At 41.0% G+C, this 19,503-nt stretch overlaps 1 protein-coding gene across 1 annotated transcript in view; it reads right to left on the reverse strand.

Moving 5' to 3' along the window:
- MPPED1 (metallophosphoesterase domain containing 1) overlaps positions 1–19,503 on the reverse strand; it is a 59,835-nt gene that overhangs the window by 21,168 nt on the left and 19,164 nt on the right. Inside the window, exon 3 of the mRNA XM_077807449.1 lies at positions 15,994–16,219. Coding sequence (XP_077663575.1) covers positions 15,994–16,219 — 226 coding nt within the window. The remainder of the gene's footprint in view (positions 1–15,993; positions 16,220–19,503) is intronic.

A 19,503-nucleotide genomic window follows, 5' to 3' on the forward strand; every position in this document is an offset into this window, starting at 1 on the left:
TGCAGGGTCAGGAACCCTTCTCGGGAGGAGCCACACCTTTCAGGGACTGTCTGTGGATGTGCCCCACATAGGCAGACCCAGGCAGCACAGTCACTCTGTTACAATATAGAACTGTTGCTCTGCTTATTGGCTCCACAGGAAGGGATGGACTAACGTTCCCCTCATGCAGAGCAAGGGAGAGCAGGGAAAGAATTGGTATATGGTGCATCAGAATTTGTTCCTTGGTGGGCTTATGCAGTGGTGCAGCTAAGCACTGCCTTTTACTTAGGGCGGATTGTAAAATTACCATCTAGTCACCAAGTGTGTGCATCTATTGTGCCTGAATCTAAGGAGATGTATACAAGCTGTTGGGAACAAGGCAGTGGTGGTGGTGAATTAGAAGCAATCCTCAGCAAGGGTAAATCTTTATAGCTCCATCAAAGTCAATGGAGCTAAGACAATTTACACCAGCTGAGGATCTGCTCCCAGGAGTGGTGTGTCTGCAAACCAGTTCTCTGTTTGTGTTTTCCTTACTTGGAATATTGCCAGAGGGCTCCACTGTTCCCAACTAAAGACAAAGCACAGTAGATTAAGGCTGGCATTATGTGGGGGGTTTACATCTTCCTCTGAAACATCCTGCAGTAGCTGCTGTCAGAGACTGGAGACCTGACTGCAGATGGGCCATTGGTAGATGGAAGTTCTTTTGTTAATGCAAAAATAAAAACACTTAATCAGCTCTTGCTCACAAAATTAAACTTTTAAGTAAATGTGAAAAAGAAAAGAGAAAACTGCTCTTGGGTATTGCTGTTTCACTCTTGTGGTTTATGAACTGCGTGAAAGTGAAGCATTCCCTGTAGTGAAATTACAGGTCTCTTATTCTGTCGGTCTTAAATTAAAAACTAGCTGAATCCAAAGTGGACTAGTTTACTGGATCTGAAGAGTCAGTTATTTCTTTTGAGGAACTGATATTGAACTACTTTGCCCAAATACACTATACAAATAACAATTATTATCCAAGAAAGGATATTTCCCCCCTAAACTAATTAAATCAGGGTACTATATTTTCTACTATCCTCAAATTTAATTAAAACTAAAGATATTTGTACTGTAGTAACGAAATGCAAATTTCATTCATAGAAAAATCTTACAGAATATTAAAGTTACCCAATGTGGACAAAGATATTACAATAAACAAAATAATTTTAGCACCCACAAAACATGCTCTGAAAATTCCTATAAATGATGTAACTATATAGAGATATACAGTATGTACACACACACACACACACACAATTCTCCACTGACTTGCACTTTGTGCAGTCATTTGTAGCTGTAAAGTGGGTATAAAATGCTACCATTCAGATTTTTAACAATTTCAACTCACTTTGCACATATGTAAATGACTCCACAATGTGCAGCACAGTGAAGCATCAATCCCTATCTATAATACAGGTACATGTGGGTATGTAATCTGCAAGGTGGTTTAACTCACTCTTTTCACTGTTCCCGTACTGAGAATTACCCATTCTGGGCCTTGGACTAATGTAATTTTGGAGAGAAATCTTATTTGGGAGGAAATATCTTGTGGCAGGTATTCCCACATAATAAATATTTATTAAAAATAAACAGCAGGTATTCCCACAGGCTTGAACTGTTATAATAAATCCTGGGGGAAATATAATAGTGGGCAGAGTGCAGCTAAAGTGCTCAAGAGTGCATGATAAAAGTGATTTATCATATGGTTCTGCAATTTATCTCCATTACATATGTGAGCTATGGTATGTACAGTATTACACATATACAATCACAGTGTATATCAAAACTATATGCCAATACTCGACTTATGTTCATTTAACATGTAATGGAAGACTAATCTTGAGTAATGGGAGTTCAGATTTTTGTTTTACTTCCTTTTTCCAGCACTGTAAAAGCAATTTTTCCTACTATACATCAGTCACTTGACTGAATACTACAGTACAAATTAAGGATCCTATCCTGAGTTCAGTGGAACTACTCACATCAGTTAAGGAACTCATGTGCATAGTTTTTGTAGGATAGGTCCTGTATTTCCTACATTTCCAAGTTATATCATGAAAATGTTTTCCAAAAAGTTTTGTTACTCAAAATGAATTCATTTTAAGCAATATTCTGTTAGCCAAAGAAACAGATTCAGGCAAAAACTTGTTTGTTAGTTTACACAGTTATAAATACAAGCTACAAGCACTTCTCAAGTCTTGCTTTCTGCATTTGAGAATCTTTTACATTTCAAGTGTTATTCAATATGAAAAAACCTGAACATCTGAATTTAATAGCTCATCAAAATCATTTTTGCAGGAAGTACCATTCGTATGATCTTCCAGATGTTGCAAATTAAACTATAGTGTTATGGTTCTAAGCATTTTTAGAAACAGCACTTTCCAAAAATGGAATATAGTTTCTGATAAGTACAGAATAGGAAAAAAAAAATCACTCCAGCATTCCATTAAAACAGCAGTTCTCAAACTTTAGCAACCTGAGGACCCCAATTTTGATTTAAAATTTTTCATGAACCTCCAAGCCAGCTTCTAATTTTCCCTGGGGGTGCTCAGCCCCCACTCCACCGCTTCCCCCAAGGCCCTCCCCCCCACCTCTTTCCACCCCACTCCTGCTCCTCCTCTTCCCCACCTATTTCCGCCCCCTCTCCAGAGCACACCCTGTCCCTGCTCCTTACACTCCCTCCCACCACCTCCTGCACACCGCTAAACAGCTGTTCAACAGTGTGCAGGAGGCATTGGGAGGGAGGGGGAGGAGTTGGCAGCCCCGGACATGACTTGTGGACCCCCTGGAGTACCCTTGCAAACCCCCAGGGGTCTGCAGACCCCAGTTTGAGAACAGCTGCAATTAAACCTGGTTTTACTTGCCCCAGACTATAATTAATATCTTTTACCAGGATGATCAATTTTGTTTTCTCTTTTCTAAAAATGTTCCTATTCTTTATGCATCTGTCACATGTTCCATTTACTGAACACCTGAAATAAAACATCTCCAGCATTCTCACCATAATGCTACAGCCGTATCAGGCTTAAGATGTCAAACCTTTCCCCAAAACACCAGTATATATGATATGCCTCAATTTTCAATAACTAGGGGAGTCTATTATTCACACTCATGATTTTCATTTTCCTGGAGAAGCATGTCAGTTTGCCTAAATTACTCATTATATTGCATACCTCCAATGGATTGGTTAAGAAACTGCTCCAATCCCATGGCTTTTAACAACACAGAACATTCATCTTTTAAAAAAAAATATTTGAGCTATCAAAACCCAGCATCCTGTAACAGGCACTGCCAGAGCTAGACATTAAAACATGCAACTAGCTTAAAAACTTAATTAAACTGAGATCTGCAGGAATTTTAAATTGCAATTTTCTTTTTGCTTAAGGTAACAGTACAGAGGTAATTCTGCTCTGATTACCCCTATTCTAAACTGCTGAAGAACTGAAGGTGGGGAAGGGAGATGTAACATAAGATGAAAATCTCCTTTTTTTGTTTAGCAGCTTCTGTGCCATTCTGCCCCAGTCCACAGGATGGAGAGCCCATTTATGCATGGGTGTGGGTGGGAGAGACAGAACATAAAGAAATACAGGAAAGAGGTTTTCTCAGATCACTTTGTGTGTGTCTGTGCCTCAGCTGGGACCGTGCCTCCCAGCCAGGTAGACAGATACGCCCCAGCTTCGCTCAAGCTAAATATAGCCATGTGGATAGGTGGTGGTGTGGGCTAGTCCCCCCACCCCCAAAGCTTGGACCCACGGGGTCAAGTGGGCTTGTACTCAGGTTGCTACCCCAAGCTGCAACATCCACATGGGTATTTTTAGCCCATTAGCTCAAGCAGGCTCGCATGTGTCTGTCTACCCAGGCTGGCAGGCATGCACCAGGTGCAATGTAGACTGACCCTTTGAAGCAGAACGGCAATTTAAGTATTTTGTTTGAATTTTAGAAATAGGAGTCTGACATTTACCGTCTAATATTGTTGCTCCCAACAGAGGGAGGAGGAGACGACTAATATTTAACATGGTATGTTATATGGAGTAAATCTTGGATTTTAATACAATTTCATTTTAATTGATGTGCACCTCCGTGACTGTAAAGATTTGTACAAGGCCTGGCAAAACAAACATTAGATGATTCATCACTGGCAAAATGAAAGCGCGTCCCTCTCATGAAATGAACCTATAAATCTTTGTTATACTATTTTACCGCTGGAGACCGAGCCCAGTGAGGAATGAAAAACTTTGATAACTGTGTTTGGTAAGGTGGAGAGGAAAGACAGAAGGCACCAAAATGGAGACTCAGGTTGCAGAAGGGTGTGAAGCAAAAGCAAGCTGGACTAATTTGACACTTTGCCATTTTTACCTAAACGATTACTAACTGTATAACCAAAGTTACCATTCCCCTCCCTGAATGGATGTAGCAGAATCCCACACAACAATCAGAGCTACAAACTCAGGACTACAATAGAATAAATAGTTAGCCTGAATAAGCCAAGCAGGACTTGGCTCTCAATATTACATCATAGGTAAATTGAATCAAGAGGAACAGTAACAGCTAGGACAAGAATTGCAAATTCAACATTACAAATACTGAAGTGAAGTTGGGATTTTGATCATTAGTGGCCAGATTTTCCCCTGTGTTAAGGTGTTTTTTGTGCCAGTCTGACAGCTGACGTAAAGTAAAGCAGCCTGAAGACTGCTCTGTTTTATGGCAGGGATCAGTCACACCACACTCCCGGGCTTTACTAAGCACAGCAGAGGAACTTGACCTACAGGTTATTAACTTATGTGCCACTGAATGCCCATTACCAGAACAAAAACCCTTTCCCATGAACAATGGGAGATTGTACAAGAGCTGTGTTGCTTCCTGAAAATCGGTGCGGCCTTATCCAGTCAATGTGCATTAGAGGCTTGGGGGAGAGAAAAGAAAAAATTGAAGTCCAAAATGGATAGGCATCTCTTATTGCAGATCAAATGCTTGTGAAGGACTTCCTAGGGGAAAGTAAACTTCGCCTCCCACCCTCCCCACAGGGGTAATGAAAGCTTCTGAAGTTACAGATGGCCTGGAACAAAAGGATACAGGAGGGAATAGGAACAATACACACTCGAAAAATTTAAATGCTGCCAAAAGGAAAATGAGGAATCATTTCACAAGGATAGCCCCCTGCAAACAATTCCTACGCAAGCAAAAATCCACCCTTCAGGTCACCACTGCTGCGGAAAATCCCATGCTGAGGGCTGCTTCAGGCTATCCACAGCAATATCTCATTCCGACTAATGAAACTCTCACATTTAATAATAATAATTTCCCCCCCATTTTCCACAGGGGAATGTGTCCTGACCCAGCCATAAAGAACTCTTTTCTGCCACGCTGCATGTCTGGGTGAGGACAAAAATGTTCCTTTATGACCCATTTACAGCATTGCGCAACTGATCTGGGACTTTCTGAGGTTTTAGTGCTTGTGGTATTGTTGGCTGTTAGTTTATGGGTTGGTGGTGGTGTTTTTTGACATTTCTCCTCTTCTGATGGATCAAGCATTGCCAAAGGTGGGACCTCAGTGATGAATGGTCTGATACGTGTGTCAAATCCTACGTTTTCCAAAGGAGGGAAACACGCACTTAGGCTGCACACAGTATTGTTTTAATCTAGGGGGAAGCTTTATACCACAGCGTTGTGGCAATGGCAGCGTAGTGGAAATAGTGAGGGCATGGGCATAACACTTCTCATCTATAAACAGCTTCTGATTTGAGAAAGAGCAAGAGAGACAGAGAGGGCTGGAAGAGGTCCTTTAGGATACTTAATCCTGCCTCAGCACAGAGAGGAAGGACTAGAGAACCTCCTGAGTCCCTTCCAGCCCTACATTTCTAAGAGTCTTTGATTCTATTATTACTGATTCAGGCAATATCCAGCCTGATGCTACTCACCCACTAATTATACAATACATGAACAGAGAATGGTGTGCTCATCCATTGTGTTCTCAAGGAAAAACCACCATATAATCCACAAAAGCACCTTTAACTAAATTACAAGTATTCTGCAAGGGATAAGCACACTTTTAAGGGAAGGGATGGCACTGAAGAGAGAGGAAATCTCTTATAAAAACAGGATAATTTATTTATAGTTAGGGCTCTGTATCTGTCATGGAAGTCACGGATTCCATGACTTTCTGCGACCTCCGTGACTTCTGCAAGGGCCAGGGTAGCTGACCACACAGCTGCCCCAGCAGCTGGCCCCCAGGACAGCCACACCAGCCGCTGCACCAGCGGCCCACAGCAGCGGTCCAAGGGTGGCTGGAGCAGCTGCAGTCTGCAGCCCCAGGCAGTGGTCCCCAGACAGCTGGCCGGAGCAGCCCCGGGCAGTAGTCCCCAGGCCAGCCAGAGCAGCTGCTGTCTACGACCCTGGTCCGCCGTCCCCAGGCACCCTGCCCCCAGCAGTGGCCCCCTCGGACCACCCCCTCTCAGCAGCAGCTCCCTGCCCCCCCCATGGTCCTCCAGCTCTCCTTCGCCCCCCAAGATTTAATCAAGTATTTTTGGTATAAGTCATGGACAGGTCACGGCCGTGAATTTTTGTTTATTGCCCATGACTTGTCTATGACTTTTACTAAAAATACCCGTGACTAAATCATAGCCTTATTTATGGTCTATGTAGCTCAAGACACATTACACTCTCATACCACTGCAATCCTGTACAGTAGAGAAGCAGCTACAACAACATGCAAGATCATGCATGCAAGGGTAGATCAAGATTTGTTCATGTTGACATGAAAACCTACAGTCACCAGTGGAGCTGTTTATTTTCACATGGTGCTTCTGTAGTGGAGACAAGGCAATTCATCCAAGTAAACACAGTAAGGGCAACATTTTCCTGATATGAGACCCAGTGGAAGGCCTCCTCACCACTTAAGAATCATATCAGGGAAGAGGATGATACTGACGAAGTGGCCATGCAGGTGGAGGCCTCTGCTCCCCCTTATACCAGCCCAGCACAAACCAGTTTCCCCTTGCTGTTAAAAGGACATAGTACATACACACCAACCTCTCAAGGATATTCTGAGGATTAATTAATGTCTGCAAAACAGCTTTGTTCATATATATATTATATATAAAAAAGGTATTCTTAACAATCAGACCCTAAGTGTCTCAAGTTGGGTGCCTGATCACTGAGGCACCAGAAATCAGTGGACATTTTTGAAAAATTTGGCCTTAATTTCTCTCAAAAAATGGGGTATATATAAGGCATTGTGAAGACAAATTAATCAATGATTCTGAAACACTCAGATGCTATGGCGACAAATGCCATAGAAACACCCAGTAAATTCTGTTTTCAATGTTGAGTTTGTTTGGTGTGTGGTAAATAAGGCAGGGGCCACAAATTTCAGGAATGATGAGGATATAAAGAAATACCAAACAGCTACTTCACTCAGTGATCATCATCTATCCTGTGCACTGAATGAAGCTGGGGCTCTCTAGAAAAAAAAATAGTATGCGATCATCTAATTAAAGATGGCATCATAATTACTCCTGGGGTAATTCTTTGCCAAATAAAAATCACAAATTCTGCACCAAAAAATTATAAATTGTGCACACAGTATTTTTAAATTCTCAAAAATTCTGCATATTTGTCAAAATAACACAATATAATCACGCCAGTTTCAATTATTTCAGTAATTTATTTCAAAATACCTGTCAGTAAGTATGTCTGTAACAATACAGACAACAAAAAAGAGTCAAGAACTGTTTTTTGACAAATAGCTTCCTTACTTGGCATATTAATACAGAGCTTTGAGTAATAATTCATTTAAACTACAATACCAGAAACTAGGGCTGTCGATTAATTGCATATAACTCACACGATTAACTCAAAAGAATTAATTGTGATTAATCGCTCTGTTAAAGAATAGAATACCAACTGAAATTTATTAAATATTTTTGGATGTTTCTCTACATTTTCAAATATACTGATTTTTATTACAATACAGAATACAAAGTGTACAGTGCTCACTTTATATTATTATTTTTGATTACAAATATGTGCACTGTAAAAATAAGATAGTGTTTTTCAATTCATCTCATACAGGTACTGTAGTGCACTCTTTATCATGAAAGTGTAATTTACAAATGTAGATTTTTTGTTGTTGCATAACTGCACTCAAAAAGAAAACAATGTAAAACTTTAGAGCCTACAAGTCCACTCAGTCCTACTTCTTGTTCAGCCAATTGCTAAGACAAACAAGTTTGTTTACTTTTACGGGAGATAATGCTGCCTGCTTCTTATTTACAATGTCACCTGAAAGTGAGAACAGGACTTTGCACGGCACTTTTGTAGCCGGCATTGCAAGGTATTTACATGCCAAATATGCTAAACATTCATATGCCCCTTCATACTTCAGCCACCATTCCTGAGGACATGCTTCCATGCTGATGATGCTCATTAAAAAAAATAATGTGTTAATTAAATTTGTCACTGAACTCCTTGTGGGGAGAATTGTATGTCTCCTGCTCTGTTTTACCCACACTCTGCCATATATTTCATGTTATAGCAGTCTTAGATGATGATCCAGCATATGTTGTTCATTTTAAGAACACTTTCACAGCAGATATGACAAAATGCAAAGAAGGTACCAATGTGAGATTTCTAAAAATAGCTACAGCACTCAACCCAAGGTTTAAGAATCTGAAGTGCCGTCCAAAATCTGAGAGGGACAAGGTGTGGAGCATGCTTTCAGAAGTCTTAAAAGAGCAACAGTCCAATGAGGAAACTACAGAACCTGAGCCACCAAAAAAAAAAAAAACCCCCAACCTTCTGCTGGTGGCATCTGACTCAGATAATGAAAATGAACATGCATCGGTCCGCTCTGCTTTGGATTGTTATCCAGTAGAACCCATCATCAGCATGGATGCATGACTCCTGGAATGGTGGTTGAAGCATGAAGGGACATACGAATCTTTAGCACAACTGGCACGTAAATATCTTGTGACGCCAGCTACAACAGTGCCACGTGAACACCAGTTCTCACTTTCAGGTGACCTTGTAAACAAGAAGCAGTCAGTATTATCTCCTGCAAATAGTAATTAAATTTGTTTCTCTGAGCAATTGGCTGAAGTAGGACGGAGTGGACTTGTAGGCTCTAAATTTTTACATTGTTTTATTTTTGAATGCAGTTATTTTTTGTACATAATTCTACATTTGTAAGTTCAACTTTCATGATAGAGATTGCACTACATTACTTGTGTTAGGAGAATTGAAAAATACTATTTCTTTTGTTTTTTACAGTGCAAATTCTTGTTATCAAAAATAAATATAAAGTGAGCACTGTACACTTTGTATTCTGTGTTGTAATTGAAATCAATATATTTAAAAATGTAGAAAACATCCAAAAATATTTAACTAAATGGTATTCTATTATTGTTTAACAGCGCAATTAATTTTTTTAACCACTTGACAGCCCTAACAGAAACTTATTTCCTACATCCCTCAGAAGCAATGCAAAGGCTTGGGGGAGTCAGGGGTAATGGAGGAGCTGAGGGAGAGGGAAATAATTTCTGGGAAGGAGCCTGGGAGTGAACCTGGAAGGTTGTTGGGAGAAGTATGGAACATGTTTTTTGAGGGGAGGAGGGACTGTTCGGGAGTTGGGGAGCCTCCCCCGTGCAGATCCTGGATGACCCCTAGCCTCTCCCATTCAGTCAGGCACATCTGCCCCGTCCCCATGTGTCCCTGCACCCCCCACTCAGCCACCCCCCTACCTCCAGGCAGCCCTGCACCCCCTCAATCCCCATGTATCCCTGCACCCCATTCAGCTACCTCCTGCCCCCCTGTGGCCTTGCACCCTTATTCCCATTCAGCCCCTGCACCAGTCTGTCCCCGCGACTAGCCCCTCTGAACCCCAGTCTGTGATACCCCCAGCAGTCCCATGTGACCTGCTCTGTCTGTCCTTCCTTATCCCGTGCCTCCTAACTTGGCCCCATAGGCAGGGTGCTGTGAGTAACAGAGCTGACCGCTGGCTACTACTGCCAGTGAGCTGGCAGCCCCTGTTGGGCAAAAGGTATATAACTGCAGCATCTCTCCGGAAGAATGTATTTTCTGCTGAAAAAATAGAATTGTGGGGGACTTGAATTCTGTGCATTTGCAGTGGGCGCAGAATTCCCCCAGGAGTACACAATGCATATACACAATGGGTTGAATACAGGTTGCTCAGGCAACCTTAATTTTGGAATTTCCTAATACTTGAGCACTTGCCTTTGCACAATTAATATTCTTTTAGTGTAAGTGTCACAGGGTGGCACCAGCCCTTTAAGAGGGAAGTGGCCAGTGCATCTAAGACTGGTCAGCTGACCCCCACATATAAGAGAAGGCACCTGGGCAGAGCATGGGTGAGTCAGGCCTGAGATGCAGTCAGGAAAGGAGCAGAGATACATGACCTGGAGCTCTTGTCTGTTCCTTGGCACTGTGGAGACAGGCTAGAAGCCAGGAGGCCAGGTAGTGGGAGCAGGAACAGCAGGAAATTCCCTGAGAGTGGCTGGCAGAGTGCCCTGGGAGAAGAGGCAGTAGGAACCTGCTGGGGGAAAGGGGATCCAGGGACAGAGCCCTGGGAGGGTAGGCTCAATTAACCCTGTCATGGGCCCTGAAACATGAGAAATTGAGAGAGGTAAAGGGAAAAAATCATCAGGGAGCCACAGCCCACAGTGGGCTGAGGAACTATGTTCAACAGGTTTTTGTGTATGTTTGAGAAATAAAACTGCCTGCAAAAGAGCCTCCGGCTGTGGCAGACAGTCCTTTGTGTGCTGGGGACAAGCCAGCACCTTACAGTACATTTTTTATATGTAATCTATGATCTGACACACACACACACACTTTTCTAAGATAGCTCTTAATAGGATTCATTGTTTCAATGTACCCATTCAGTGATTGGGTCTGTTATATGTTTCAGTGGGCAATGCCCTCCTAGGAGTAACACTCAGGAGAACTCCAGTTTGATGATGCAAGGAAGACCTTCTGCTTTTATGCTAAACTATTTTATTGTTATCTCATCCCAATTTCTCCAACCCATTTATCTGTGTTGTTCACCTGCTGTATCCTATCTGACACAAAAATCACAAGGTCTCTGGGGCAGGGATTTTTTTGTTAAAGATTGTATAGGGCCTTGCACAATGAGGTCTAGACCCATAATTGGGGTCCTTAAATAAAAACAATAAAAATAAAACATTGAAAGAACTGCTTCATCCTTTGAAAGTTTCAGAAATCATAACTATCACCACATAGGTTTTATACTTAAACAATTTGGGTTAATTTAGCAATTAGTTTATTTCTGGCTATTTTGAGAAAGTTTAAACTATGAAACGTATACTATCTTATAACTCTGAAATTTACTGATTTGCAATACTTTCTAACTGAAGTTAGAAGCAAAGTCTTTTTTCACATCTCTGATGCTAGCCTTCTAAAAATCAACAATATCCAGCTGCATCTGACACACACTTATTACCTATTCTAAGATTATCAGTGTGTGGTAAATGTTGACTTTTTAATGGTAACTATTGTACTTTACATCATGATCTGTTTCAAGATGTTGTTTCCTGTTAAATATAATTCACAATAATCGAATATCAAAGGGTGTTAAAATTTTGGGTTAGTGATTAAGAACCCAATCTTGCACCTTGAAGTCAATGGGAGTTTTGTCACTAATTTTGAGGAGAGTGGGATAGTGTTTTATTTTCTTTGTAATCAGACAAAGTGATTGTCTTTTAGATTATATTGGAGGTCAGATGATGATAGTACACAAGTGCAACTAAAAATATTAGCCACCCACAAGCGGTACCGGCTGAAAGGCTTTGGGAGACAAGCAAGATAAACAACCCAATCCACCTTTCTCGCTTTACTTTGTAACTAAAACAACTTCAACTTGTACACTGGAGGATATGTATAATGTAAACAACAACAAAAAAAATTGCATTTCTCTAGCACCTTACATCTGAGGTTCTCCAAGTTCTTTGCAAACATGAATTAGCCTCACCTACCTCAGAGATGTATGGTCGCTGTGATTTATACTCATTTTTAGATTAGTTCTAATGGAGGCACAGGGTCATTGATAGAGCCAGGAACAGAAACCCAGGAGAGTACTGACACTCAGTCCCACTTCTAACCACTACGCAATGCCTCCTTCAATTATATTAAGTAGAATGAAAAACGAGTAATTTAGTCCATCTATATTCAGAATAATAACTGATAAAGATTTCTTGTGAGGGTTTTTCAGAATTAGACAACATATATCCCTAACCAGCACATGGGAACATTAATTGGGAGAGAGATAACCAAACCATTTTAAAAGCTAATTTATATACATAATCTCAAGAGCTGGCATTATTGAAAGAAAGTGTGTTAGGAGACTCAGCAAGAAACTACTCAGCTTTCTTGTTGAGCTCTGCGGGAAAGTTTTAGGAACTATTTTAAGGTAACAATGAGGTCTTTGGGGACTATCAGGAACATGGAGTATTGTGGTGCAAGGCAAGAAAAAAAATCCAAGGAAAGCTTTCACTAGCCTCCTATCATTCTTTTGAGATCATAATTCCTATTTTGTATAAAGGGATTGAGATTAATTTCCCAGAAAGTCTGTGACAAAGGTTCCAGGTCAGAATGCATAAAGTTTAAAAATAGGAATAAAATAGTTAAAAGTTAACTAACATTCTTAATTATTACTCATTAAATTATTCATCACTTTTGAAATCCAGACACATGGTTCGAGTTTAACTCACACTGCTTCTCTGCTTATTGTGGGGTTGGTTTGGTTTAGTTTCTACCGCATGTGCCATTCTGGTTGCGTAATCAAGAGTGATTTTTACTTGACTGGAATATCAGCATGGAAACTGTAATTAGCATTCCATAAAACAAACAAACAAACAACCAATGTTCAGCTGAAACATCATAAGCAAGACATTGGGTCTAATTCAGCAGTTAGTGCAGTGAGACTTATATTACAACAGAAGAAGCACCTTGCCAGCAAAGATCCTTGCTCCCAGGGGAGAGTCACTCCTATGGGAACGAGGCAGTGTGGGGTGTGGGAGGGCAGCTTTAATTCCCATCACAATTCCATGGACACTCTTACAGTGGGAGAGTCTCCAGCAGTGCTGCAAGTAAGCTGGTACAGTCAGGTAGGCCATACCATTAAGACACATTTTCAAGACTGAATTGTATAACCCTGTGCGGATACAAATTTATCCGTGGATGCGGATATCCGTGGAAAGAAATTGGTATCTGCTGAACTGTAGGGCTTTTCCGAGAACTGTAGCAGTGAAAGGAGCAGAATGTGGGGCTGCCACTCCCAGGAGTCAGCACCTCAGGCCAGCAGCTCCTCTGGTGCAGCTGTATCACCCCCAGCCCTTCTACGCAGCTGTGTCTCCTGTCTGTACAGCCCCGCCAGAGGACAGGGCTGGGGATGGTACAGCTGCGCCAGAGGAGCTGCTGGTGCAGGGCACCGGCTCCTTGCCTCAGTGGCTACTGCCAGTCATCAGCTAGCCCACTTTCCCTGGGGCAAACTGCAGTCTGTGATGGCCACTCATCATTGGCAAGGGGGTTGCACCAGCTGCCTCTGCAGCCCCAGTGCCTCCTTAGGCCTTTAACAAGGCCTCAGCCTGGGGAGTTGCCAGGCTGGAGCTCCCCAGTTCCTCTTTCCCTTCTCCAGCACTGCTCTGCTTCAGATACCCTGTGCTCCTAGGCAGCTAGGTCCTAGCCAGCCAACCTCCCTCAGCTGCTCTTAATCCCTTTTCTAATTGGGTCCCAGCCACAGCCCTCTCAAAGGGCTGCTTTTAACCCCTGCTCTTCTGGAGTGGGGCAGCTGCCCCACTACAAGGGGGGGGGGGTCAGGGTCGGGGGGTCGGTACTACACCGGTAAGAGTTAAAATCTGCTTGCACCACTAGTCTCCAGACAGGTATTGAATCAGAGGGCTCCTAGGCACATGGACTATGCCCCATTTTGGGCAGCAACACCAATTGTTGATGCTCTGTTGCACTGAATTTTTGTCATGTCCCCAAAAATGAGGTTGTAGTCACTTTGCCCCACTGTAACCCAGCCTCCTGGCTGAAGTTCCACCACCAGGAAACTCTGACCTTTTGTATAAGGCAGCACAGATCTTCAGTTAAATTTTGCCAGCTTATCCTTTAGCTGAACCAACTTCTTGAATCTCAACACTGTCAAACAATGAGGAAGTTTTGATCCAGTTCTAACACTACAATTCAGAACTATCTTTAGAATAAATTAGTACATAAGTACTTAGAAGAGAGTAACAGAATGAATGGGAAGCACCACAGATTCGTAAAGAACAAGTCAAGCCAGACAAACCTGACAGCACACAGAAATTGAGCAAAATTACAGGTTTAGTGGACAAATGAAAACAACAGATTTAATTTAACTGTAACATTTCATGTTCGTGGGTAGGCAAAGATGTCCCCAGGAAACTTTCACAGATTTGCATAGGCACAGGAAGTTCAAATGGTTTCCTTGAGCCTCTACTTAGTTATTTCATAAATAAATTAAATTTAAATATATATGTCTTTTAATGAGACTTTTAGTACATTATTGCTGAAAAATTAATACTAACTTTGGAAATATGGTGACTGATTAGGATTATTGTAGTGAAAATACTAAATTGCCAGCCACACTGAAAACAGAGCGTAGTTACTGTACTTAAACTTAAATATCAAACTGGGAAGAGGTGGCAAGTGGCATACTCCAAAATTTTACATTGTGACTGAATAATTTTATATCTTCCTGAATAATTTTGAAAACAAAGTAAATTATACATTGATTGAATGTACAGGAGACACAGGATTAAATTAAGCTTCAACACAGCAGGTGGGTAGGTTGAAAATAAAGAAATATCTGGAAAGCTGAGAGAGATGGGCGTATTTAAGTGGGATGAGATTTTAATATAGATAAATGCAGAATAGTAAGCTTGGGAAAAATTAACACCCAGCTCAAGCAACCAAATGGGAAAATGCCAATTTTCATTAAAAAAAAGTTTCCAATAGATTTCACAGTTTATTCACACTGTGAGAATCCACACTGGGTATACGCATCAGGTCTGACAACTTGTTTGCTACATTCCAGCCTGATGTGGTTTCAAAAGGATGAAAACATATTCCCTGAAAACTTACCTTTTAAATAGAATATTAATTTCCTTTAAATATGCATACAGTGTTCATGAAATATACCAGATTTACAACTTCAGTAACAGAAGAGCAAATTTCATTTTACTTATCCACCAATGAGACACAGAGGGACCCCCTGTAGAGTTCAGCCTGCAACCCAATGGAGAATTTCTTCTTTAGATGAAGTGGTAAGGCCCAGTCCTTTGGAAGCCACTGGACCAGAGTTTTCTCCTTTTTATCACAAAAAAGTTCCAAGTGGCCTCAGAAGGTACAGCAGAGGGAAAACTGAAGTACTGGTTAGCCACTGATGGGTTACTATAAAAGCCAACATTATTCCAGAACCTAAACTGCATCTTGATGAAGGGTATTAATATATAAAAGAAAATAACATTCTGAGGGATAGCAACTCATAGTAAACTAAGAGAGAGAGAGAAAAAGAAATAATATATCTAAAATAGTGAGCTTTCAATATCAAAGGAAAAACTCAAAAGACATATTTGCAATGCACTCAAATTAAACTGTAATAATGTAAACTTGTTAAATTGTATATTCTTTCCACATACCAAGTTAAAGCTATATGGAATATTTAAATGGCTCGCTCTTGAATGAGTGTCTAAAGGATACATTATCTTATCTTTGTCTCATTGATTTAATGATCCACATACTCTTATAGTCAGATATTTTGCCAAAGGAAAGATGAGCTACAAAAAAATAAAAAAGTTTATAAAACTGAATATTACTCTTTTATTCACACACTAATCCAAATATGACTGAATGGCATGAAATGGCTGGTGTGGTAGTAATCAATGCTATAATTTTATTTATTTATGTTAAAGAGCTGCTTACCAAGGAGATCCATATATTCTGAACCCCCTCACCGTCACTTCAGAATCTTGAAGATAGATGCAATTTGTTAGAAGAGACTGCACATTTTCATAGCTCTCTGGTTTCAGCTTAGACACAGAGGGAAAATAGTAAAAGTCCTGCTTGATTAAGTCTGCCATGAACTCTTGGTCAAAGGTCAATTCATGATTTCCTGCTATCACAATCTTGTATTCATATGGCAGGCTACCTAAAATAGTGAAAAACAACAACAAACCTCAGTTATATTTCAGTTTCTGAAAACTGAATAAAAGAAACAAACACACACAAAACAGTACCACACAACATTCTTACACATCTGAAACAACCAAATTCTGCCCTGAGATGTGTGAACATAACTACCATTGACTTCAATGGTAGTGACATGCACCTTTCCAATAGCAGAATTTGACTCTTAATATACATGGAAGTAGTGTGATGACTCTGCCTTAACTATTTAATATTTTTTAAAAATTATGCATACCTATGCACGGTATTTACTTACCATTGGTTACAGCTTCCACTTGTCATGATCACAATAAAACTCTCAGACAAGTGTGTGGGTATAAAAGCCACTGATCATAATCCTTATTAAAAAAACACCACCTCTAAATTTCCTGCAACCTGCTAATTCTTAAATATCATTTCATGGTAAAGAGGCCTTACATGTCCACAGCTTCTGCCAGACTAATAGACCTCCTTTGCCACAATCCAGAAGCCAAATCTTCAACCAAGATAGGGCTCAGGCTTACCTATTGGGATCCTTTGTATCTGTGTCTGATTTGCCTTCCCCCATAGCTTTTAGCCCTACCCATTTTCAAACCTCTGTCCAAGTTTTGGGAAAGGGGTTAAAACAACCACAGGGGGAACACTTGCCCTCAAAGCTGCAACAATAAAATTGCAAAAAGCTAAGATCAATGTAACGTAGAAAACTTCTGCCTACTAGGAAAATTTTGTGAGTGCTTGCAAATGAAGAATGCTAACAAGATATCAGTCAAAGCAGTGAACTCCTCATACACAGTGAAGAGTGTTCAATATTATCCTCTGCAACTAGCTCTGAGTGCTGATCCTTACAGCATATACCACAGGACAGCAAGAACCCCTAATTCCTCTGCCCACAAACTCTCTCTCACACAAACACTCCTGAGCAGCCGCACTACAACAGAAAAATTCCTACCTGACTCCAAGTGATTATCAGCTGGACCCTGTACTTGAAAGCAAGGACCACCTCAGGGACCCTAACACAAACCTTTGGAATGTGTCTACAGAGGACAGAGAGGAGACTAAAAGATGCATAAGGAAGAGGAAAACACTGAATAAGGCTGCTTCCAAACAGAATATGGGCAGGACCTAACATTGCTTTTCTACTAGTGAAGGTAGTTTGGGGGGGGGGGGATGACTTCACTGCAAATGCATGGTAGTTAACTAAATCCACAGAAACCTAGTGGTTTTTAATCCCCAAAAAATCTGACAAGGTAACATTATTTAAAACTTCACTGATAACTCTGAGCCCAGTTCAGACCAAAAGTAACGGGTGATACAAATCACCACGTCTAAATAAAGTGGCATAAAAGTTGGCATGGGTAGGACTGAGGAATAAAATGCATCCACATGGAATTTATTTCAGAGTAGCAGCCGTGTTAGTCTGTATTCGCAAAAAGAAAAGGAGTACTTGTGGCACCTTAGAGACTAACAAATTTATTTGAGCATAAGCTTTCGTGAGCTACATGCTCAAATAAATCTGTTAGTCTCTAAGGTGCCACAAGTACTCCTTCTCTTTATGGGACTTATTATTGTCTATGTCTCTTTGAAGGTTGTGATAAGCTGTATCCAAACTGTTTAATGGATAAATTATCCTGTGCTAATTGCCAGGATGTTTGGAAGAAGGAAAGTCAAGCCTACTGTATTCTAAGGCCAAAAGGCTGCTGGAAATGTATAAAAACCTTGGGACACGATCCTTCTTCATCTCAAATCTGCTTTGGGTTTCAAGAGGGGGAAACCTTAAGCCATAAGGATTGAGATCCCCAGTCACTGACTGGAGTCACCCTGAATATGGACATTAAACTGTCACCTATGGACTATTTCTAAAAGGACTTTTGGCAACTACAAGCTCATCTCTGCTATGTATCTGAACCTCAAGAATTGAGCTCAAGTCTGTATGTACATTGATCTTTTAACCAACACACTCTCTCTTTTCTTTTTTTATAAATTTTAGTTTAGTCAATAAGAATTGACTATAAGCATGTATTTGGGGTAAGATCTAAGTTATTATTTGACCTGGGTCTGGGGCTTGGTCCTTTGGGGTCAGGAGAATCTTTTCTTTTATATAATGAAATAAGATTTTCAGAATTTATCATCATATGTTTGACATGTGTGTCTGGATGGAGGCCTGAGGCTGGGTACTTTAAGGGAACTGCATTATTTGGACTTCTGAGTAACCAGGGAGGTGCTATAGAAGCTGTTTTGTTCTGGCTTGGTAAATCTAAGTATTGGAATATCCACCAGCGTTTGGGATTTGTTTGCCCTGTTCTGTTTGCAGTTCACCCTGATTGAGTGACCTCAGCTGGCTCCCACAGGCAGCACCATCACACCAGCAATATAAGGATGCTAGCAAAACACAGAAGAGGCGCTAGAAAATAATGCAACACTGAGTGCTCTGTAAGCACAAATGCACACATGAGTACCCTGCAGAACATATCCCATATGCTTGCCCTATCTACACAGGCACTGAAGTGGGGTGGATGCACTGGGTGAAATAAGCACTTATAGCCACAAGTCCACTCCTGAACACAAAGCGTCACCTCAGAGATTAGGGATAGAAAGATTCTTCCCCTCCAGGTCATGGACTGACAGTGAAGCTGCTCCGTGGCTGCAATACCAGCCTCTGAGCTATATCAGCAGGGAGGGAGAGGGAGATGACCAGAAACAGTGCACTACCTGATGACCAATGGCAGATCCATCATTCCCTCACCTATGAGATGATACATTCTTACTTCATAGTGATATGCTGGGTGTCCCACAGAGCTATGGCACGTACACCTTATATGCCGACTCTTCAAGCCTGAACAGCAGAGCTGTACCAGTTCTGCAGCATAGCCTTCCATAAACACGGTACTGGGAGCAGGATTTGCTCCTTAGTGCAGGAAATAGCAGTGAAAACATACGGAGGAGGCTCACCATGTTCAAACACCCATAGCCAACACAGCTACACATCATACTGATGGCATGCTCCTATTGAACTTCTGCTCTGAGTCAATAGCCCATTACCAATAGGATTTTTATTTTATTTTTTTAAGAAAAATCAGCATTTACACTTAGTATCACCTGTTTCTTTGGGCAAATTTAAAAATAGGATACCAGGATGTTGAGTTTCGGTACATTTTGGAATGCTGAGCTAACATTAAGAATAAGTTTTGTACTCTGTTTTTATGTTAATATTATACCAATATTCAATTCTTTCCTGTGGACCATAAATGCAATTCCCCAATGGCAGAT

Source organism: Eretmochelys imbricata, chromosome 1 (genome assembly GCF_965152235.1).
Source record: "Eretmochelys imbricata isolate rEreImb1 chromosome 1, rEreImb1.hap1, whole genome shotgun sequence".
Lineage (NCBI taxonomy): Eukaryota > Metazoa > Chordata > Testudines > Cheloniidae > Eretmochelys > Eretmochelys imbricata.